The sequence below is a fragment of the Camelus ferus genome, chromosome 6 (genome assembly GCF_009834535.1).
Source record: "Camelus ferus isolate YT-003-E chromosome 6, BCGSAC_Cfer_1.0, whole genome shotgun sequence".
Taxonomy (NCBI): domain Eukaryota; kingdom Metazoa; phylum Chordata; class Mammalia; order Artiodactyla; family Camelidae; genus Camelus; species Camelus ferus.
The window spans coordinates 9,037,529-9,062,854 of NC_045701.1; the positions used below are offsets into that span (position 1 = coordinate 9,037,529).

At 33.3% G+C, this 25,326-nt stretch overlaps 1 protein-coding gene and 1 non-coding gene across 6 annotated transcripts in view; one reads left to right on the top strand and one right to left on the bottom strand.

The window, feature by feature from the left end:
- Positions 1-841: 841 nt before the first annotated feature.
- MINDY2 (MINDY lysine 48 deubiquitinase 2) overlaps positions 842-25,326 on the bottom strand; it is a 64,281-nt gene continuing 39,796 nt past the window's right edge. For 2 of the 5 annotated variants that reach the window (XM_032481085.1, XM_032481084.1), the window contains exons 8-11: positions 22,632-22,774; positions 8,568-8,741; positions 6,192-6,392; positions 842-4,803 (exon numbers count right to left, since the gene is read on the bottom strand). In XM_032481085.1, coding sequence (XP_032336976.1) covers positions 4,675-4,803; positions 6,192-6,392; positions 8,568-8,741; positions 22,632-22,774 — 647 coding nt within the window. In that variant the 3' untranslated portion in view covers positions 842-4,674. Of the gene's footprint in view, positions 4,804-6,191; positions 6,393-8,567; positions 8,742-13,131; positions 13,190-22,631; positions 22,775-25,326 lie in introns of those variants that run through there. The other 3 variants (XM_032481086.1, XR_004320418.1, XM_032481087.1) reach the window with 3 other exon arrangements.
- Positions 8,087-8,191, top strand: LOC116664637. Its single transcript, XR_004321154.1, has one exon. It is a non-coding gene; the product is annotated as a U6 spliceosomal RNA (small nuclear RNA).

Here is a 25,326-nt window from a genome sequence, read left to right on the forward strand (position 1 = left end):
TTTTTGAGTTAAATTTTTTGAGATCAGAAAAGTGAAGTTAGAAACTAGAATCCTTTATGTAAAATTATATATGCAAATCACAATTTATTAAACTCTAATTTCTAATGGTAGAAACAATGAGATTAAGTAAAGGACATGAATGATTAAAATTTAGATAGATCTTCAAAGTAAGTTAAACTTATCAGGGTCCTGCAATTTGTCCCTCAGATGCCATTATCCCTATTTTGCAATATATATTTTTTAAGAAGCCTTCAATTATAATTTTCGTTTGTTTTAAAGTGTTACTCAAGAAGAGTAACCACAATTTTTCATGTTTCTCAGTAGCATTAGAAGTGTTAGATATCAGTTAAAAAAAAAAAGACAATTACCAGAGAACCTAAGAACTCTGATGAGTTTCTTTCCTATTTTCAGTCATGTTCTAAAAGAAATTTAACTATATTCTCAAATAACATCTTACACTAAAAAAGAAAAATAATTTAAATAGCCCTAAAAAGGACAGTACTTAAAGAGATCTAAGTGAATTCCATCCATGCAAAAAGTTTATGTTTTGGTAACCTGATACCACTGTATTTTGTTCCATGAAGGAAGAGGCAAATAATCTAAATATCTGGATATATGAAAGATACTGGAAAAAACAGATTTTAATGCTTTTTATACTCCCAAAATAGTCCTGATTTTGATCCTACCCATAGAACACAAAGGGAACTATAACATACATTTTGGGAAGAGATGATGCCATACTCAAAGATAAGATAATTCTACAAACTTTGACAGCATTAAAAAAACTGGCTATAGCAGTATTATCATTGGGGAAAAAATCTACACATTCAAGAACAAAAGATGTATAATATTTATAATTATTTAAATAACACTCTGTGCTTATACTATGCCCTTTATTCCAAAGTGCATAGCACTAAAAATGAGCATCCTTTAGATATTTAGAGTAAACTGAGGCACAGAAAGTTTGCAAGATAAAAGCCAAGGTTTTAGACAAAATGATTCAGAGTTTCACATTTCCCATTTCTTAAAATACAAATTACACACTATCTTTAATGTTTCCATCTTATTTTACCAAACATTAATAAATTTATAATTATAGTTTAAGTTGTATGCCCAAGCATTCTGTGACAGGCAAAATCCATAAGCTTTCCATCATGTTTTAAAATAACTGAATTGAACAGAAAAGTTAAGTGAAACACAATCAATTTGCTTTTTGCTTTAAAAAAAAAATTTTTTTTTTAATGATATTGTTTTAGGACACTTCTGGAAATTCTTGCCTTGATCTTTCTCCAGCAGGATTTTATAAATATCTGCTTTATATGCCAGCATGAATATGATAATTCTTTCCTTAACTATTTATTTGACTTCTAGTCCTCTTCCCTCTCAAGATCTTCTGTCTCTTAGTGAACTGAGTTGGTGATTCATTGAAACCAAAACATTAAGGTTTCGTGCAAGTACAAAGTGGTTAATGATGGTTTCAGTCAACTAATTTCCGATACTAACTTGCTTAATTAAGCTAAGATCAAAAAGTATGAGGCAGAATTCAAAACATAACACGGGTAAGTAGTCAAATACGAGAAATGTGAGACAAAAAAACCAAAATATATTCCAAAGCCTAATCCTAAATTTAAATCTATGACTCATTCAACTACTAACGACACCTTGAAACATTAAATAAGTTACTTTACTTATGTACACTGAACCAGCATCTTATAGGAAGTAGTCAATGCCAATTATAGCTGCCTCTAACAGCCTGGTGTGTGTATTCTTAGAATGGTGATTCTTAAATTTGAGGGAATGTTTCTAGATTACTTTGAGTATCTAATAGAAGTCATGGATTCTTGCTTCAGAAACATACCCACAAACACACCGGCCCCCCACAACACACACACCATGAGTACTTTTAAGTGTTGATAACCTATTATAAATCACAGTGTTGTCAATTCAATGGGGTTAGACAAGAAAATTTTCATATTGTTAATAAACACTGGTTACTAACCTTAAGGAATAGGCTTTGAAAGTACAAGAAAGTGCGGTGACCATATCCATTCGTTCATCCGCCTCTTTTGCTAGCTCTAATGGTTCATGCAGATGTGCCCCTAATCTAGCCTATAAATCTTAAAAACAAAAATGTTTAAGTTCTAATTTCTGCTAGCAGGGTACATGTAACAATTTTCAAGCATTACAAAATACTGTGAGGAAAGACTTAACCACTATCAAATTCCAATGTACCCAAACCAGTAGTCAAATACCTGAATATGTAATTTGTTGCCTTGAGCAAAATACAAGAAAATAAAGACATAATAGCTCTAAATTTTTTACAGCCTTCAAGGATGGGAAACCAGTATCTCTGAGAATTTTTTTTAATAGAATTAAACACTTATTTTCCCCCACAGTATTCAAAGCAAACATTTTATCATTATTATTCTTGGTATAGCAAACTGAATTCCAGGAATGTAAGAAAGTCTAACTTGGAAATATTACATAGAAAAAGGCTGAATTAACAAACACATTACATTTCTTAGTTATTTTTTATAAGTATACATTGACATCTACTTATCTGATAGCAGCACTGCTGGTTTTGAGTGAGTTTTTTTTTTCTTCCAATGGGAATGCAGAATGGCAGTATTATCTTTGGAACAAATTAAGAAGACAGTAACAAATAACAGAAGAATAACTTCTATGCTTATATTTTTCAAGGGCAATAAATAGATAAGTATATAATTATGGAAAAATATGCCTCAAATTTTTTTTTTAATTTCTCAGGGTTTATTGTTTTATTTCTTCGTAATAAAATATAATGCACTGTTACTACTATCTGTTCTGGGAAAAACAAACTCTGAGGTTTGTGTTTCCTCCTTCAACCAACAGAGTGATATTACTAATAAACCTGGACTAAGGTCTACTTGTTTGAGCCAATAGAGAATACTGTAGTATATCTTATTATTTTGCCAGTATATGCATATTTTGGGTTTTTATCAAGAGACTCACCAAATATTTTGTATGAAAGTTTTATACCCAAAACAGGTTCTCTGATGATTAATCATGCTAGCATAGGAAATTTGAAGGAATAACAAATGGTATAACATAAATAGACATGCAATACAGAAGGACATAAAAGATACATTTTGACCCTGGATATTTCCCTTAGAATCATTTCTTCCATAAATAAGACTTTACTTTTTACATATAGATTTATCCTATAACTGGTCTTGGATCACGGAGAATGTTAAGGACATAACTTAAGAAATCTAGACCACATTTTTCGTAGTCTTTTGTCACCCCAGACCACAAAAAACATTCTCCAAGTGGATGCTCAGGTTAGATTAAGATGCTCTTAAATTTACTGAGGCTTTGAATGTAAATCATGTAACTACCTGCAGCAGGAATAGTCTTTTCAAAAATGACTAAAACAAACTTTTAAATATAAAGCATATAAAAAGGACTATTAAGGATAGTTTTCCAAACTAGAGAAATACAGGAAAATATGTGTTACCTCATAATAAAGTTCAATAAATATTCTTTCTGAATCCTATAAACACTACAAGATGTTATAGGTTTATTTGGTTCTCATAAGTTAAAAAAATCTGATTGCTTTTACATAAATTCCTCCAAATTCGTATCTATCCTCAAATAGATTTTACTAATGCTTCTCCACTAGACTCAGAGATTATCTCCAACATCTTTTCAGAAATGTGCTTTTTTCTTGGTTTTAATAAGTATACTTAATTTTCTAGCAAATAAACATGATTTAAATTTTAAGGTTAAAGGTAATTCTAGAAAAAGGTAGACACTGAACTATCTCCTTTTCTACATCCCTATATTTACAAGGCCTAGCATCCACTGTGGTTTCCTCCTAATACTCACTTGTCACACTGTCAATAAATAGTAACTGTGGTCCAAGTAACCTATATTAAAGGTTTCAAAATTCCTCAAAATTTTACAACACTATAAAGTTATTAAGGTCTGATTTTGATAAGATATTAGTGTTATGTAATTTTTTTTGCTATTGAAAAGAAATACAAATATTGATTTTTTTCTATCTAAATTAAATCCAAGCTCCATTATCAGTTCTCAAGATATATCTAAAATGTACATTCCTAAAGAAAGGTAAAGCTGTTCAAGGGCTGAACTAGTCCAATATACAATTAAGGATTATTTATTCTTGTTATTTTTTGTCTTTTTTTTCTTTTTAAATCTCTATATTAAACCCCTGGTTTCTCATGGATTAGATCATAATTTAACATTGTAAAAATTAATTTCAGAAACTATTGTGCTAATATTTAGATTTGAGGAAGGAATCAGACAAAATCAATTACCTCTATTCATTGTTAGAACAGAATATGAAATAGCTTACTAACTGATATGAATTATGAATGTCACTATGACACAAAATTTGCTGTGATTTGCTTATTTGGCTACAAGTGCAGTATTTTTCATGAATGACAACACACAGCATATCCAACTTGTAACATGAAACTCCAGCTCATAAAGAGTGTACTGTGTGACTTGAAAAAGTCTGATTGTAACTAAGTAACAACCTTTCCCCTGAAAAACATGAACAAAATCCATTGGGAAATCAGGCACAGACGGTATTTATCGGTTTTTCTTCCTTTCCTCCTGTGGTTTTGTTTCTGAAGACATATAGATGACTCCGAAAGAATCCAACACTTCTTACAAAATGACACAGCTATTTTTTTCCTTTTCTTTTTCTTTATCTTTTTCTCGAGGCTCCTTTCGTTTACGTTCACTATTCCCAGATTGTCTTCCACTTGATGGGGAGGCTTGTGCAGGCTGGCTTTGCTTTAAGAAAAAGAAACAGTAAGAAATTACCTCACCTTTTTGAAGGTGCTTAAGCATAGTTATCTAAGAAGAAAAACCCCAAGAGTGAAAGAAATCATTAATGGAAAAAGGCTGTTGGTGTATAGACTTGTTATATTACACAGTATCTGAGTAATTGGCTCTATCATTCAGGACAGATATAATTAATGTATCCATTATTCTGAGTAAATGGAATTTCATAATAAATAACTAGTATTATATTGCTGGAAGACTCAAATTCAAGAAATATTTATGTTAAAGTTTAGAAAATGTTAAAGAAAAGGACACCTTTTGAAACTGTAACAGTTCTCTAAGATATCATTAAATACTATTATAATAAACAGATTTTAAAAGAAGGAAAAAAAATCCTGAGAACAGAGAGTATGAAATAAGTGTATTCTGTGAAATGAGAGAAATTTTTTAGTGAAAAGCTAAGCATAACACGATAGGTTTTCATTTTTAAGTTTGGTGTAGTCAATATTTGAGCTAGAAGTAGAAATGTTGTACCTATTTTAATGGAGATCTCTATATTTAAAGTTTCATCACACCTTAAAGGGCATCATTCTTTCTCGTGTACTCAAACCAAAGGAACAGTTCTAGCATGGTACAGTTAAATGTAAAAGAAAGAGTATTTTTTTTTTCACTTAATGAAATGAGATTTAACAAACAGAAACCTTCTTAGTCACATCTGCAGCGCTTAAAATATTTAACTGGAAAAAGTGAAAAGTGGAAAGGCGCTAACCTTAGTTGAATACTTGGTACATGTCAGACATTGGATTAAGTGCTAACGTTATTTGTTCTTAACCACAAACTTAAGAGTTCAGTATCATTTTCTATTTTACAGATAGGAATAATGAGGCTAAGAGAGGTAGAGGACTTTGTCCTACGTGTTGCAACTAGTATGGGAAACAGAAGCAGGAAATGCAAATCCATATCTATCAGGCTCTGAAGTCTACATTCTTCCCAGTAGTACCTCATACTGCTTCCTAACTGATAGAAAAGATTTTGTTCCAACTAGTTTATATTCTTTGACGCTACTAAGAACTTAATAAATTTGATTGAAAAATCTTGCCATTACAACCTAAGAAAAAATAAATTTAACTAAAAAAGAAATATATTAAGGGAATCACAAACTTAGGACAATGCCATAAACCCTTTGGGTGCTAAACTGCTAACGAAACTGAAGAGTTAATACCTAATTAAAAAAATTTACCTTAGCACAAATTTCTTTATTGCTAAAGTGATCATTGTATTTAAGAATCAGAACACTAATTCTGCTCAATTCTGCTGTGAACCTGAAACTACTCTAAAAAAATAAAGTCTATTATATTTAAAAAAACAAAAGAGAGAATCAGAACACTGGTTTTTACCTGGGCCTGCGTAGAAGCAGAAGCAGAAGCAGCAGCTGCTGCTGCTTGTTCCTGTTCCTGGTAATACTGAGAAGCCCGTCTATCCTCCTCTTCTTGGAGTTTCTTTGCTAGTTCCAAATCACTGATTCCTTCAGGTATTTGTTCCCAGTTGAGCTCATGGCTCTGCTGTTCTTGTTGTAGAGATAATGCCATAAGGTAGTCCTAAGAAATTAAATTATAGCCATCTTTAGCTATGCGATTTTACCCAAGAACAGGTGTATGTAAATATAGAGGTTATATCTATAAACCTATGAGAATGGCTTTTAAAAAACATACGAGAGTTTAAATATAAAAATACAAGCTATCTATTTCTGTTTGGGAGTTATAAACATTTCAGCGATTCTGCCTTTGTTAAAATTCACTTGAAATTTGGCGGGGGGTTATAGGACAATGGTAGAGTGCATGCCTAGCATGCAAGATCCTGCGTTCTATCCCCAGTATCTCCATTAAAAAATAATAATAAATAAATAAACCTAATTACCTCCCCCCAACAACAACAACAAATTCATTTGAAATTCTTTCTAGAAGCAGTATGTAAGGCATTCAAGAAAGCTTAAACACAAGTCTGCAGAAAATTTAGACAAAATAAAAAAGCATAAAAAAGAAAGTTAAGATTACCATAATATCATTATACAGAGAGAACTACACTTAACGATTAATATGTAATCCACTTCGTTTTTTCTACATTAACAAACGCAAACACATCTCACAAGCCCTGAAACTACTAGGATCTGTTTTCTTTCCCATTTAATGTCATAAAAGTCTTCTGTTAAAAAAAAAATCATAAGAACTTCCCAAGATTATTTATTAAATACTCTTCCCAATATGACTTTTAAAGCCAGCATAGCTGTCTATCACACAATCATATTCAGTTACTTAACTACCGCCACACTCCTCCCCCTCACACAACCAGATTATTTCCTATTAAAAAACTGATGCATCTTTAGTTAAAAATTATATTATCTAACTTAACATCCACTTTTATTAAGAATCAGTGCTGAATGAAACTTGACTACTCCATGCACCTCCCTCAATCTACCCTTAAAATAAGAGAATTTTATTTTACTTTATTTTTAATTTTTTTTGAGAATTTTAAATAATCACAGAGGATAAGCAAAAGGTTGTTGAGTATGTTGACTATGATGACTGTCAAAGGAAAACCAAGAGTCCTAGAAATATTAGCATTTATTTTCATCAAGTATTTTGCACACTCATCACTTGCTATTCAAATGGCTGTTATAGAACTTAACATATATTAGTTGGTCAAATATCTGGCTCCCCAGCTTAACTGCAATCTTTGAGGACAGGACTGAATGATTTATTTGTGTCCCTAGGACCTAGTTACAGTGCCAGGAAATACGACTGCTCAGTGAATATAGGCTAAATGAATGCAGTTTCTATGCACTTGAATTGTTATCAGTGAAACACGTGCCAACTGCTTAACAGAACCATATTTCTGCCTCAGTTGAAGAAAATGTTCACATCCCTGTTATACTTTTAGTAATAAGCACACTTGTGACTCCAAGCCTGCTCACCTACAGCAGGCAAAAATCTCATCTGTCTCAGTTCTAAATGAGAATTCCACTCAGTAGGGCAGCTCCTGCTGTGTCTGTCCTCCTTACCTTGGACTATAAGGCTTAGAATACCCACCTACTCTTTACCCAATGCACTCTATTTTCAAACTCCCTCTTTTCTACTTTTTCTGACCAGCCAGAGTAGATCTCAAATATGTACTCGTCTCTTCATCTTTACCACCAAGGTAAGCTATCATCACCTCTGGCTTGGACCACTAGTCTGCTTACACCTGTGTCCTTCCTGTGCATTCTCCATATGGCAGGTTTTTTAAAGGTTAAGTAGTGATTGCTTCGGCAGCACATATACTAAAATGGGAACAATACAAAGAGTAGCATGGCCCCCTATGCAAGGATGACATGCAAATTCACGAAGCACTCCATATTTTTTACAGAAGTACAAATATAATGTACACATGAATACGTAATGTTGTAAGCTAATGTTACCTCAATTAAAAACAAAAAAAGTAGATCATGTCCGTTCCATGTTAAATACTTGGCGTATCTTCCCTACTACAATTAGAATAAAATTCAAACTTTACCATGACTTTCATAGTTCAATATAATCCAATATAATCTAGCCTTCTGAACCTAAGTGTATAATTAATGTACATGCAGAATGATCACTTACCTATTTAGGAAGTGTCAGGAAAATTTCACACGTAAACTAATGAACAAATCTTGACTTCAAAAGTTTGGATACTAAATTCACATTTGAAAGGAAAGAGCATTTCAAACAATAAGAGCAGACAGAACAACAGTCTACCTGATCTATCTGATCTTGTTGTCCTCTGTATACAGTTTCAGGATCTGAAGGAGGCCGCAGATGAAATTCTGAGTCACAGAAATTTCCATCACCATCGACATTGTGCAGGCTTTCCCAAACAACTTTTTCTTCCGTGAGAAACCCCTGGTCTGTTACCAACAAATACAGTAGACCCTTAGTAAGAAATAAGAGAAAGAACTGTTAAATTGATCAAAACTAGTTAACATAGGAGAAACTGTGTAATCTGTTTAAAACATAATTATTCCTATTAGTTAGATCTGCACAACATAAGAAACAGTAGACCAAGTACATATTTTATTTGCTCATTGAATTATATTCACATGGCTCTGAATATAGATTATAATTGGTACACTGCACTGCAATGAGAAATAAGAGTTCTTGGCATGCTCAACTAACTCATAAGTTATAAAATAGCCTTTGGGGGTTTATAACCTCATTTCAAATACAGAAAAATACAAATTCCTAAAAATACATCAGATAACAAGTAAGACACAGTCACAATAAAATGATAACACATTGAGTGGTTTTTAAAAAATTAAGCCTATATGACTAATCTAATCCATACCAATTTTCCCTCTCTCTTCACCTTTAGCTGTTCTCAATTTGTACACCAACAGTCCTTTGCACTTATTTCTACTATCGCACTGAATCACATTGTATGATGATTGTGTTTTCCTGCCTCGTTCCCCAGACTAGTTTTAAATCTCTCTATCTCTGGATCTAGTGTAGGGTGTATCATAAAGTTGGTGCTTAATGTTTATTAAATCAATCAATGAACTCATAATGTATTTATAGTCACTACCAAAGAATTTAGCATTTTTCTCTAATTGTTCATAAGCATTAGTTCCAAGTCCAAACATACGTAAAGTGTCCCTAGTATACCATATAAAATTTGTAAGCCATTTTTCCTTTAGATCTGCCAAGGATAAAACTTTTCATTTACTTGCTCAGAGTTCCCATTGGTTAATATACTGTTTATTACACAAGAATCATACTTTTCATGTTCTCATCTGTACATAATATAAATAATTAATAATAAGAAATTCCTTTAAAGAGTTTGGTGGTGAGGGTAGAGAAATTAATGAATTAATTCTGAAGCTTAAAAAAACTAAGTGATTATTGTTCTTGAACATTTACTATGTGTCCAGCACAGCTATGCCTCAAGTACAGCGTCTTTCCTATTGTCCAGTAGCAGTTACATTCAAGAGTGTGTAGAATACTCCCTGACTTCAGACTATACTACAAAGCTACAGTAATCAAAACAGTATGGTAGTGGCACTAAAACACACACATACACAAGTCAATGGAACAGGACAGAAAGTCCAGAAATAAACCCACACACTTATGGTCAATTAATCTATGACAAAGGAGGCAAGAATATACAAATGGAGAAAAGACAGTCTCTTTAATAAGTGGTGCTGAGAAAACTGGACGGCTACATGTAAAAGAATGAAATCAGAACATTTTCTAACACCGTATATAAAAATAAACTCAAAATGGATTAAAGCCCTAAATGTAAGACCAAATACTATAAAACTAGTAGAGGAAAACATAGGCAGAACATTCTTTAACATAAATCTCAGCAATATATTTTTTTGGATCCATCTCCGAGAGTAATGGGAATAAAAGCAAATATAAACAAATGGGACCTAATTAAACTTAAAAGCTTTTGCACCACAAAGGAAACCATTAACAAAATGAAAAGACAACCCACAGAATGGGAGAAAATATCTGCAAATGACATGACTGACAAGGAACTAATTTCCAAAATATACAAACAGCTCATACAGCTTAATATCAAACAAACAACTCAATCAAACAATGGGCAGAAGACCTAAACAGACATTTCTCCAAAGAAGGCATCCAGATGGCCAAAAGAAACATGTAAAGATGCTCAATATTGCTAATTATTAGAGAAATGCAAATCAAAACTACAATGAGGTGATACCTCACACCAGTCAGAATGGCCATCATCAAGCGCCCACAAATGATAAATGCTGGAGAGGGTGTGGAGAAAAGGGAACCCTCTTACACTGTTGATGGGAATGCAGTTTGGTGCAGCCATTATGGAAAACAGTATGGAGATTCCTCAAAAAATGAAAAATAGATTTACCATATGATACTGCAAAACCCACTCCAGGACATACATCCATAGGGAACTCTAATTCAAAAAAATGTTCACAGTAGCACTATGTACAGTAGCCAAGACATGGAAACAACCTAAATGCCCATCAACAGATGACTGGATAAAGAAGATGTGGTGTATATATATATACAATGGAATACTACTCATCCATAAAAAAGAATAAAGTAATGCTATTTGCAGCAACATGGGTAGACCTGGAGATTGTCATTCTAAGGGAAGTAAGCTAGAAAGAGAAAGAAAAAATACCTTATCTGTGGAATCTAAAAAAAAAAAAAAAAAAAAAAAGACACAAATGAACTTATGTACAAAACAGAAACAGACTCACAGACACAGGAAACAAACTTACGGTTACCAGCGGGTAAAGGAGATGGGAAGGCATAAATTGGGAATTCTAGATTTGCAGACACTAACTGGTATATATAAAATAGATAAAAAGTAATTTTATACTGTATAGCACAGGGAACTACATTCAATATCTTGTAGTAACCTATAATGAAAAAGAATGTGAAAAGGAAAATATGTATGTAAAAAAGAAAAAAACCTCATTAACAAAAAGTACTTAGGAATAAACCTGACCAAGGAGGTGAAGGACTTATATGCTGAGAACTTTATAGAAACTATGAATGATACAAAGAAATGGACAGATATCTCATGTGCTTGGATTGAAGAACTGATATTGTTAAAATGGCCATACTACCCAAAGCAATTTACAGATTTTATGTGATCCCTATCAAACTAATATCCCATGACATTTTTCAAAGAACTAGAACAAATAATCCCAAAATGTATATGGAATCATAAAAGATCCACAATTGCCAGAGCAATCCTAAGGAAAAAGAACAAAGCTGGAGACATAACCCTCCCAAACTTCAGATAATACTACAAAGCTACAGTAATTAGAAGAGTGTAGTATTGGCACAAAAACAGACATATGAGCCAATGGAACAGAACAGAGAGCCTCGAAATAAACCCACACACCTATGGTCAATTAATCTTTGACAAGGGAGGCATGAATATACAATGGAGAAAAGACAGTTTCTTCAGCAAGTGGTGTTGGGAAAGCTGAACTGTTGCATGTAAATCAATGAAGTTAGAACATTCCCTCACACCACATACAAAAATAAACTCAAAATGATTTGAAGACTTAAATATAAAACATGATGCCACAGAACTTCTAGAAGAGAACATAGTCAAAACATCCTCTGACATAAATCTTAGCAATATTCTCCCAGGGCAGTCTACCCAGGCAATAGAAGTAAGAGCAAAAAGTAATAAATGGGACCTAATAAAACTTATATGCTTTTTCACAGCAAAGGAAACCATAAACAAAACAAAAAGACAACCTATGGACTGGGAGAACATATTTGCAAATGATGCAACTGACAAGAGCTTAATTTCCAAAATATACAAATGGCTCATACAACTCAACAACAACAAAAAACAAACCACTTAATTTTAAAATGGGCAGAAGACTTAAATACAAATTTCTCCAAAGAAAATATACAGATGGCCAAAAAGTACATGAATAGATGCCTGAAATCACTAATTATTAGAGAAATGCAAATCAAAACTATAATGAGGTATCACCTTACACCAGTCAGGATGGCCATCAACAAAAAAGTCTACAAATAATAAATGCTGGAGATGGTGTGGAGAAAAAGGAACCCTCTTACACTGTTGGTGGGAATGTAAATTAGTGCATCCACCATGGAAAACAGTATGCAGGTTCTTTCAAAAACTAAAAATAGACTTACCATATGATTCAGCAATCCCACTCCTGGGCATATATCCAGAAAAGAGTAAAACTCTTAACTTGAAAAGATACATTCACTCCAATGTTCATAGAGCACTATTCACAATAGCCAAGACACAGAAGCAATCTAAATGTCCACTGACAAATAAGTGGATAAAGAATGGAATACTACTCAGCCATAAAAAGAATGAAATAATGGCATTTCCGGTAACATGGATGGACCTACAGATCATCATACTAAGTGAAGTAAGACAGACTAAGAAAGACAAATATCATATCACTTATACGTGAAATCTAAAATGCAATACAAATGAGCTGATTTACAAACAGACTCACAGACAGAGGAAAAAACTTATGGTTACCAAAGGGGAAAGGGAGTAGGGGAGGGATAAATTAGGGATTTTGGGATTAGTAGATACAAACTAGTATATATAAAATAAACAACAAGGTCCTACTGTACAGCACAAGGAAGTATATTCAATATCCTGTAATAGACCATAATGGAAAAGATTATGAAAAAGAAAAAAGAACACACACACACATATGCACACATATGCATACATATAACTGAATCACTTTGCAGTATACCAGAAACTAACTCAACATTGCAAATCAACTATACTTCAATAAAGAAACTAAATTACCTTTCCTAGGTAATCCTTTTTGTCCTGCCAACATGGATTCTTCCTTGTTGGTCTTGGCCTGAGACAATAATGGCATTTGATATGACATGAGTGCCAAAAAAGCATAAAGATCCTTTCTGCAAATCATAATAAAAATAAGCCCCACTAATAAATAATGCAGCTTAGATACTTTTGACTGATTGCCAGCTTACTAGAGACTGGCAGGTTTTTTATTATTATTATTATTATTATTATTATTATTATTATTATTATTATTATTATTATTATTATTATTATTATTAATTCCCTAGTTATAGACACCATTTATCTGTAGCAGAGAAATATTCTATCCAGATATTAAATTTATCTTTTGTTGCAAGCTCATCTGGAATTCCATGGCATGAACTGTGTTTATATTCTAGGTGTTCCAAGGAGTTCACAGAGGTAGGAAGATGGGCAATATAGTGATTAAATATCAAAGCAGCCCTAAAATCTCAGGGTTCTTTAAAAGTCAAATGTTAGAAGGCCTTATGAAGATCTAATGCAGTATTTAAAGTAGGCATATATTGTCTGAAGAAACAGCTTTCTAGTTTTTCATTACTCATATTCTTATTATATCACAGATGCCCTGGGGTTCAAGTTTATAAAGTACAGACACTCTAACAATCCAGGTATCAGTGGTAGAGAGTAACAGGTTTAATGCTGAACAGGTTTAACAGAACAAGGGCCCAATCTTCCATTTTCTTATTTCCTTATCAAGAACACCTTCCCTAAATTTTATTAAGCATCCCTTTAGAGCTTCTAGTTCTACACCTAACAACCACAAAAGTGTTACAGATTTTGTTGTAAGTCAGTTAATGAATCATTGATCGATGAAGAGGGAAAGTGTCTCTGACTCTTAGAAAGAACGTACTCATTGGGTAATCCGCCAGAAGTAAAGCAAGTCTAATTTAAAAACTCTCAGGACTGGAAATATAGTTCAATGGGAATATAGGAAATAGCACTGAGAGGATTATAATGAAGCATATATAAATAGCCCAAAGGCCCATAAAGATTCCTGGAAAACACAGGAATCCTACTGAAAAGGAGTTACTTCACCAAATGTTAATACATCGTCCTTGATTAGATCCTGGTTTGAACAAACTATCCATAAAACCATTTGGAGAACAAATGAGGAATTTGAATATGCACTGGATATGAGATGATATCAAAAATTATAAACAATTTTGTTAAATAAAATAATGGAACTCTGCTTGAAAGGGAAATGTTCTCGTTTAGAAATTCATATTGAAGTATAAGCAAAAATAGAAAAAGATGAAAAATAATATAACATTATTGTTAAAAGTAGGTAATAAGTATAATAGGCACACATTAAATTATTCTCACTACTTTTCTGTAAGTTTGTAATTTTTCATAATAAAAAGTTAAAAACAGCATTACTGTTTCACTTTGGTAGTCCCTATTGCAGGCAATAGTACTTTCCCCTAGATACTGGCTACCAGGATAGTTGTTCCCAACTATTCCTTCTATAAAAATAGAACTACCTAGTGAAGAATAGTGTTTTATTTGCTTTAGGCAAATATTTATAAATTTGGACAATATCATCATCATGTTCATAATACCATCACGTTCCTAAATTCCTTAGCTCTTCTAGTCTTTGTTGCACCCCCCTAACAAAGTCCCAAATCTAGAATAGCAAACTAGCTACCTTTACCAGGCCTACAATCTGAAGAATACTCCCCCAGAAAAATCACACAAGTAGCATATTCATGTAATAATTACCATCCTCAACACTGCCTAGTGATTCTTCTTAATTTCTCTATTTTAACACTTTCTCCCACATGCTGTAAAAGAGCATTTTAATTTTTTTCGTGATGTCAATATTCTTTTTTTTTAATCAAATATAGTCAATTTACAATGTTGTGTTAATTTCTGGTGTACAGCATAGTGATTCATATATATAACACACACATATATATACTTTTTCATTATAGGCCATTACAAGGTATTGAATATAGTTCCCCATGCTATACAATGTAAATCTGTTGTTTATCTATTTTATATAAAGTAGTTAGTATCCACAAATCCTGAACTCTCAATTTATCCCCCCCAACCCTTTTCCCCTCTGGTAACTATAATTTTGTTTCCTATGTCTGTAAGTCTGTGTTCATTTTGCAAATGAGTTTATTTGTGTTCTCTTTTTGTTTTTATTTTTTTGATTTCACATATAAGTGATATCATATGGTATTTTTCCTTTTCTTTCTGGCTTACTTCACTTAGTATAATGATCTCCAGGTCCATCCATGTTGCTGCAAATTGCATTATTTTATTCTTTTTTATGGTTGAGTAGTATTCCATTGTATATATGTCCCATATCTTCTTTATCCAGTCATCCATCGATGGACATTTAGGTTGCTCCATATCTTAGTTATTGGAAATAGTGTTGCTGTGAACAGTGGCGTGCAATTGTCTTTTCAAATTAGGGTTTCCTCTGGATATATGCCCAGGAGTGGGATTGCTGGCTCAAAGGGTAAGTCTATATTCAGTTTTTTAAGGAATCCCCATAGTGTTTTGCAGCATAGAAATGGCTGCACCAAATTACATTCCCACCAACAGTAGACGAGGGTTCTCTTTTCTCCACGTCCTCTCCAGCATTTATCGTTTGTGGATTTTTTTAACGATGGTCTTTCTGACCAGTGGGAGTGATACCTCATTGTAGGTTTGATTTGTGTTTCTCTGATAATTAGCAATTTTGAGCATCTCTTTTTTAACAAAGGTAAATCCCTTTCATTTGTGAAAATGTCTATCCTTTCCAACTCCTTAGGAGCCTTCTAACATCAATTATCTCCTCTCCTGAATTTTCAAGATTTCTCTCTCTATTGCGTCAATATTTAAACACAATCAAGTCTCATATTAAAAAACAAAAACAGCCCTCTCTGGATTCCACACTCTACTACAGCTATGAGCCATTATGTCTGTGCCCCATCACAGACAAACTGTTCCAAATGTGTTTCTAGTTTCTAACATCCCATTCATTTCTTAACCAATTCAAACCATCTCCATTTTTCTTGAAACACTCTCTCCCTGTTGATTTACTTGATACCATATTCTTTTACATTCTCCTTTTGTTCTTTTATTTTTCAGTCCCCTTTGCCAGTTCACACTCCTCTAATTGATCCTTAAATTTTGGCACTCTTTAAATCTCTGTCCTAGGACTTATTTTTTCTTCTTCGTCCACATTGTACTTGTAAATCTCCTCCTCTCCGCCAAATTATTATTTGCACACAAAACTTCTTCCAGTCTTAAACCATTTACCCAACATTTCCACTTGAGGGGACAGCTGAGAAGCAGCTCTAACAGTTCCAAGGCTGATTTCATAACTTTCTTCTCTTCTAGTGTTCTGTGTTTCAATAAAGAGCACTATCATTCATCCAATTGTTCATGCTCAGAACCCAGAAATCATTAGTTCTTTTTTTTTTAATTGAAGTATAGTACATTAAAACATTGTGTTAGTTTCAGGTATATAGTAAAGTGATTCAGTTATGCATACAAATTTTTTTCAGGTTATTTTCCATTATAGGTTATTATAAGATATTGAATATAGTTCCCTGTGCTATACAGTAAATTTTATTATTTATCTATGTAATATATAATGGGGTGTATCTGTTAACCCCATACTCTTAATTTATCTCTCCCCTTACTTTACTATTTGGTAACCATAAGTTTGCTTTCTATGTCTGTGAGTCTGTTTTTGTTTTGTAAATAAATTCATTTGTATTATTTTTCAGATTCCACATATGAGTGATTTGTCTTTCTCTGCCTGACTTAGTTCACTCAGTATGTTAAACTCTAGGTCCATCCATGTTGCTGCAACTGGCAATACTTCACTCATTTTTATGGCTGAGTAATATTCCATGTATCTTTATCTATTCATCTGTTGATGGATACTTAGGTTGTTTTCGTGTCTTGGCTACTGCGAATAGTGCTGATATGAAGATTGGGGTGAATGTATTTTTTCAAATTGGAGTTTTCTTTGAATATATGCCCAGAAGTGGGCTTGCAGGATCCTATGGTAAGTCTATTTTTAGTTTTTTAAGCAACCTGCATGCTGTCCTCCATAGTAGCTGCACCAATTTCCATTCCCACCAATAGTGCAGGAAGCTTCCTTTTTCTCCACATCCTCTCCAGCATTTATTATTTGTAGACTTTTTAATGATGGCCATTCTGGCTGGTGTGAGGTGATACCTCATTATAGTTTTGATTTGCATTTCTCTAATAATCAGTGATTTTGAGCATCTATTCATGGACCTTTTGGCCATCTTTATGTCTTCTTTGGAGAAATGTCTATTTAGGTCTTCAGCCCATTTTTAAATTAAGTGTTTTTTGTTGTTGTTGAGTTGTATGAACCATTTGTGTATTTTGGAAATTAAGCCCTTGTCAGTTGCATCATTTGCAAATATGTTCTCCCAGTCCATAGGTTGTCTTTTTGTTTATGGTTTCCTTTGCTGTGAAAAAGCATTTAAGTTTGATTAGGTCCCATTTATTTTTATGCTTTTATTTCTTTTGCCATGGGAGATTGACCTAAGACAGCATTGCTACAATTTATGTCAGAAAATGTTTTGCCTACATTCTCCTCTAGAAGTTCTATGGTCTTACATATAAGTCTTTAAACGATTTTGATTTACACGAGGCTTCCCAACACCACTTGCTGAAGAAACTGTCTTTTCTCTATTGTATATTCTTGCCTCTCTTGTGAAAGATTAATTAATCTCTATTCTGTTCCACTGATCCATATGTCTGTTTTTGTGCCAATACTACATTCTTTTCATTGCTGTTGCTTTGTAGTATTATCTAAAGTCTGGGAGGGTTATATCTCCAGCTGTATTCTTTTTCTTCAGGATTGTTTTGGCAATTGTAGGTCTTTTACGGTTCCATATAAATTTTAGGATTATTTGTTCTAGTTCTGTGAAAAGTGTCCTGGTTAGTTTGATAGGGATTGCATAAAATCTGTAGATTGCTTTGGGTAGTAGGGCCATTTTAACAATATTAATTCTTCAATCCAAGAGCATGGTATATCTTTCCATTTCTTTGAGTAATCTTCAATTTTCTTTATCAATGTTTTATAGTTCTCAGCATGTACGTCTTTAACCTCCTTGGTTAGGTTTATTTCTAGGTATTTTTTTGACACAATTTTTAAAAAGACTGTATTTTATTTTTTCTGATATTTCACTGTTAGTGTAAAGAAATGCAACAGATTTCTGTATATTAATCTGATATATGCTAGTTTACTGAATTCACTTATTAGTTCTCATGGTTTTTGTGTGGAGTCTTTAGGGTTTTCTATATAGAATATCATGCCCTCTAGATATAATGACAATTATACCTCTTCTCTTCCAACTTGGGTATCTTTTATTGCTTTTTCTTGTCTAAATGCTATGGCTAGGACTTCCAATACTATGTTGAATAGAAGCAGTGAGAGTGGGCATTCTTATCTTGTTCCACACTTTAGCAATGAAGGCTTTCAGCTTTTCATATTGAGTATTATATTGGCTGTGAGTGTGTCATAATTGCTTTTATTATGTTGAGATATGTTCCCTCTATACCCACTTTGGTGACAGTTTTTATCATGAGTGCATGTTGAATTCTGTCAAATGCTTTTTCTGCATCTATTGAGATGATTGTGTGGTTTTGTCTTTTCTTTTGTTGATGTAATGTATCACATTGATTTGCATATGTCGAACCAGACTTGTGACCTTGGAATTTGATCATGGTGTATGATTCTTTTTATGAGTTGTTGGATTCTGTTTGCTAATATTTTGTTGAGAATTTTTGGCATCTATATTCATCAAATAGATTAGCCTGTAATTTTCTTTTCTTTTTTTTTTTTTTTTTTTCCTTTTTGGAGTGTCTTTGTCTGGTTTTGGTATCAGGGTGATAGCAGCTTCACAGAATGACTTTGGGAGTATTCCCCCTCTTCACTCTTTTTGGAATAATTTGAGAAGGATAAGTATAATTTCTTGTTTGTATATAAGGTGGATTCCCTAGTGAAATCATCCAGTCCTGGAATTTTGTTTGCAGAGAATTTTTAAATATTTTAGATCCTATTTCATTCCTAGTGATCAATCTGTTCAAATTAATCTGTTTCTTCTTGACTCAGTTTTGGCAGGCTGTTATGTTTTTAGAAACCTGTTCATTTATTCCAGTTTGTCCAAGTTGTTGGCAAATAACTTGTTCATAGTATTTTCTCATGATTTTTTTTTTTTCTGCAGTATTGGTTGCTATTTCTCCTCTTTCATTTCTTATTTTGTGTGTTTGGGCACTCTCTCCTTTCTTCTTGGTGAGCCTGATTAGAGGTTTGTCAATTTTGTTTATCCTTTCAAAAAGTCAGCTCTTGGTTTTTACTAATTTTTTTTCTATTTAAAAAAATCTCTATTTTATTTGTTTCCTCTCTGATCTTTATTATTTACTTCTTTCTGCTGACTCTCAGTTTTGTTCTTCTTTTTCTAATTCTTTTAGGTGGTTGCTTAGGTTAGGTTGTTTGAGATTTTTTGTTTGTTTCTTGAAGAAGGCCTGTATCGCTATGAACTTCACTCTTAGAACTGCTTTTGCTTCATCCTATAGATTTTGTAAAGTTGTGTTTTCATTGTTGTTTGACTTGAGGTATTTTCTGATTTCCTCTTTCATTTCATCATTGACCCATTGGTTTTTTTAGTAGCATGTTAATTAGCCTCCATCTAATGTGTTTTTTGTTTTGTTTTGTTTTGTTTTTTTGTCATTTTTCTTCCTGTGGTTGATCTTGTTTCATACTGTTGTGGTCAGAAAATATGCTTGATACTTCCATCCTCCTTCTTATTTTTCACACCTTAATCACCAAGTCTGGTTGATTACATCTCCTAAATGTCTACAGAATCTCTCTACTCTCCATTTCTTTATCATAGAGTTCAAGTCACCACAGTCTCTTACTTAGCCTCCTGCAGTAGTCTCCTAACTAAATCCAAATCCACCCTTGTCTCAAAGTTCAAAGCACCTTACTGTTATACAAAGAGCAGGGAGACATACATCAGTAGTGATACACTGTTAAGTCATAGGATAAGGTTTACTAAGAAAAACTTAGAAGCAGAGAAGTAGAAAAAATGCACACATTCTCTGAGCTATCATTATCTCACAGAAATGCATACTTAGTCCAGAAATAGACCCAATGTAGAAAGTACTCCAGGATAGACTCACCCTTCCCAAACACAAAGGAAGACTAGGAATACACAGCTGACTAGTAAAGAAATTCCTGTTCAGGGATGTGGTCTTGATAAAAAAGGGAACATCTACAGCTCAATTTTGGGAGGTTGTAAAACCACCACCAATGACACCTAGAGACCTTGTTTTCCCAGTTGAACTATTTCACCACTGGTGAGAAAACAGAGAAAGAGAGAGAGAAGGAGAGAGAGAGAAAGAACAAAAAGAACCACTAGGCCATCAGAAGACCAAGATCTACTTCTCCTCTTAACTCAGGACTCTACAAGATCTAGCACTTGCCCATCTCTTGAGCCTCACATCATGCCTCTTATTTTCTATGCTTCAGTCACATAAGCCTTCTTTTAATTCCTTAAAAAGTTAGGTTCTTTCCTTCCTCAGAGCCTTTGCACACATGTTCCACCATCTGCTTAGTTAACCTTTTTTCTTTCTCCTTCCTCTTCTCCTTTTTTTTTTTTTTTTTTTGTGCTAACTGATAAGCTCCAAGAAGATTTATTTTTTAGGTCTCAATTTATATGTTACCTTCTCAAGGAAATCTTTCCTGATATCCCCAGATATGTTACGTCTTAATAAAAGCACTCAAAGCATGTTGCATGTACCCTTTACAGAGTGTTATCTCAGTAGAAATAATAAGTACTTCTGCAATTATGTAATACCTGTCCTATGCCAAACTAGGAGGTCCTTAAATGGCAGGAACCATAGATGCCTTGCTCAGGCTGCAGTCCTAGTACTTAGCTGAGCACCCTGACATAATCATGCTCAAGAGATATTTGTTAAATGAATGAATGAAGTGTGGACTTGAGGAGATCAGGTAAAGCAAGATGACTTACTATGTAATGATAATTCTGATTTTGAGGTTCTTTGGCCTTAGATTTCTGAGGAGTATGGATAACTCTGGGCCCATACCTAGTACATGTCTAGCTTAATTATGGGAACAATACAAATAAAACCTTGCTATAACCAACAGGGAAGCAGGAGGACTAGGGCTTCAGAGTATTTTTATATAAGCAAACAAATCATTATTTTACACCACTTTGCACACTTCACTGATTAAAGTGTTGAAGGAAATATGACTTCAGTAAGTTTACTTTCATTTAGAAAAATAAAACATATTTACCTAGAAAGAAAATTGTTAACTAGATACTCACCAGCAAGGGCAAAGTAAGGATGATGTGGCCCATAACAACTAAGGGATCCTCAGCCTTAGCTGCATATTAAAATCATCCGGGGAGCATTTTAAAAATATTGATGCTCAGGTCCCACCACCAGAGATTCCAATTTAATTCAGTTGGTTGTGGGCTCTGGGCACTGGTATTTTTTTTTTAAGAGCTCCCCAGGTACTTGTAGCATACAATCTGGGTTGAGAACCCCTGGTTTAAGGAGAGAAAGAGTAGATTTACTGAAGAGTTAGCAATTTGAAATGCTTCTTAAAAGATAGGTGAAATTTGGATAGGCAAAAAGGAGTGAGAATTCTCACACAGGGATTAAGGAATAAGAAATGGCAGTAAAGGAGCAGAAATGGAAAAATATAAAGTGTGTATAGGGATTAAGGGTTATTAATAAGGAAATAGACCATTATAGCTGAAGCAAAGTGTTGGCACAGCGGGACAGTAGCAAATACTAGTAAAAAAATACATTTTTACTAGTAATAATAGTAAAAAATACATTTTTATTCTTTAGGCACTGGGTGCTCCTAAATATTTTTGCTATGTTATTGATATGATCAGAGCAGTATTCTACCACAGAAGACCAGGGATAAGTTGATAAACTCCTGAATTAGGTGGTAGCTATAAAAACAGAAGGATTGAAGAGATAACAAAATGATGAATTAGTAAGATTTTTTGGCAGAGCCATAAACAGCATGATAAAAAGAATTTAAAGTCACAACTTTAATAATGGAAAACACTATCAGAAAGACAAATTTTGATTCTTTCCTCTAAACTCCTTCAGCTCTCAAATATAAACATTCTTCATTAGCAGTCACCCTGATTCTTTCTCTAGGGTTTATCTTTTTTTTTCTTAGAAGGAAAATAATAACTATGTTTAAATGAAGTAATCTGTGAAAAAGGAGTTGAGACAAACAAAAAGAAAAAGTGATTTGAAGTAACAAATTGTTAACCCATTCTATTCTCAAGAATTATTTGATAATTACCTTTATAATTTGATGGTTAAAGAATATTATGGTAATATTTTCTATTTTTAAGCAGATCATAAGACATCTCTAAGTCAAATTCATTTAGTTTAGAATAACAATAGCTATTTCTATATCATACCTTGTATTTGGTCATGGTGCTAAAATGATTATTCCGAAAGAACACACAAAGTTCTCCTTCCTGAACTGTTGAAGTTAGTTCACATAATCCATGGTATGTCAGTTGAGTGGCTGTGTTATTTAGAAACTGCTCAGCTACAAAGCCTATGGAACCAATGCATAATATTAGATAAAAGAATAATTTCAAAATTAAAAAGTTTTTCTATTTACATTGTGTTTCAAGTATGAAGAAAGGCCAATCAAAATAAGACTCTTCCTACTATATAAAATGATGGCCCTAAATTTGAGATTCTTCTTTCTAATTCAGCTATGGAAGATATGTCTGTAGATATTTATATCCTAAAGAAACAATTATATGAAATTCTTTTTAATCAATAAATGTATTTATTTATACCACACCTATTTCCAAAGAAGATTTCATGTGACTTGCAATAAAAGACACAGACACAATAAAACTAAAACCCATTAAAACAAAAAGGCATGAGTGAGAAACTTAAAAAGTGGATAGGAACAAATGTACGTGAACAGCCACTTCCCCAATAGATAGGTGTTTAGAAACTGAAAGTAGCCTGAAGAAATTTAGTTGCTTAAGATTTTTACAAAGACTCCAGATAATTCTCAATTCACAAATTGCTCAATTCTTGCCTTAAAATTAAAAGTAGGTGTAAGACTCAACACAGAACAGTGGGATAACTGATGACATTTTTACCCTAACCTCCTCTAACATTTGCCACTCATTATGTTGATGTATCAAGTTCAGAAACAGAAATTATCTTTTGTTTAAAAAACATAATGAAATAAAGTTTTCTGGTGTTTAATTTAAAACATATAAGTACAGTTGACCGTCATTATTCATGCGAGTTCGTATCTGCAAATCTGCCTACTAGCTAAAACTTATAACTCCAAAATCAATACTTGTTCCACTTTCAGGATTATTCCTGGGTATGTGCAAAGCAGCAAAAAAATCGTCACCCAACACGCACATTCTCCACTGAAGTCAAACAAGGAAACACTCTGCCTTCTTGTTTCAGCTCTCATACTGTGAATATATGTCGTTTTCATGGTCTATTTTAATGCCAAATTTTTAAGATTTTTGTGCTTTGGTGGGTATTTTCACTGTGTAAAATAGCCCCCGAGCATAATGCTGAAGCTAGTGTTCCTAAGTGCACAAAGGTTGTGATGTGCCTTATGAACAAAATACATACTTTTGCAGCTTCAGTCAGGCATGAGTTACAGGACTGATGGCTGTAAGTTTAATGTTAATGAATCAATAATATAAATTAAGTAAGGTGTCCTCTGAACAGAAACATACATTAAGCAAGGTTATATATTGATCAGTTGATGAAAATCTTGTGACCAGAGGCTCACAGGAACCTAATCTTGTGTGGGTCACAGCAACTGTATAGAACATAACTACCAGTAATAATGATAACCAATTATATAAATATTTTAAAAGCTTGCACTTCTCTTCTCTCCTTCTTCCTCTTCCTTCCTTCTTTTGTTTCCTTCCTTTAATAAAGAATAGGGGGTAAAAGAATGCTGTAAAAAGTTCTACAGGTGAGCAAGGAGATGCAGATATAGGGAGTAAAGAAGAACCTATGTTAGAGAAACTAATACCTCAGCAAGAAACTGAAAATAAACTTGGCAGGACCAGAGGCAGCTGCATAATATAGGTTTATTCCACTTCCTCACCATCCCTCACTTTTGGTGTCAAGTCACAGCACTTGACACTTCAAGGAGCAAAGTGGCTGCAAAAAGTTAGTGATATAGCACACTATTCCAAGGAATTATTCAAAGGGAGCAGGGGAGGTGCAAATAATTATACAGAAGGTCACAGCCAAAGGAAATTTATAGCACATTTTCAGCTTCTTGCTTTTATACATCTAGAATTAAGACCCCCTCACCTTGATTACTATCATTACTTTGATAAGTACTAAGTTATTGAGAACATATTAGCTACATACTAAAGCACTTAAATATTATATAGCATTTAAAAAGTATTATGACTATGCTGAGAAGTACCACTGCTGCCTGTAAGATTCCATTTAACTAAATACTTCCTTCAGAAAGATGTTTCTAAATTCCCCTCCCAGGCCTCACTCACACAACATCTTCTCTCCAAAGAAAGACACAAAAATTCAGTGCAGATATAGTACAACATTACTTTTGTGTATGAAAGTCAACAACTCAATACTAGAAAGGTCTTTCTCAGCTAATTCATTCATTAGAGTAGGTGTCAGAGAGAATAAGTGACGTGCTTAAGAACATAAGACTAGTTATGGCAAAGTTAAGACTGAAACCCAGGAGAAATAATAGTATTAAGTTAAAAAATTTAGTGCTGATTATTATAAATGCAAACTGAACTTTATTTCCCCCCAACCTGTAAACCATAGCCCTAATTTACACTTACAAAGAAAAATGTTTAATTCTTTTACTAACTCTTAAGCAATGCCACCCTGTGATTTTAGTGTAATATTAAAAAACCTAATCTAGTTTCAACTTTTCACAACCAATTAAACAAATTATGGAGTTTCAAAGCACAATATCAGAGATTACTCATTAATTACAAATGGCAAAGGGCATCTTTCCAACAAAAAAAAAAATCTAGTAAATATCATTTTAAACATATTTGAACATCATCAAAAATGGGATTATCAGATGTCATGGGCCACCTCAGATTTGCTGCACTAGAAAAG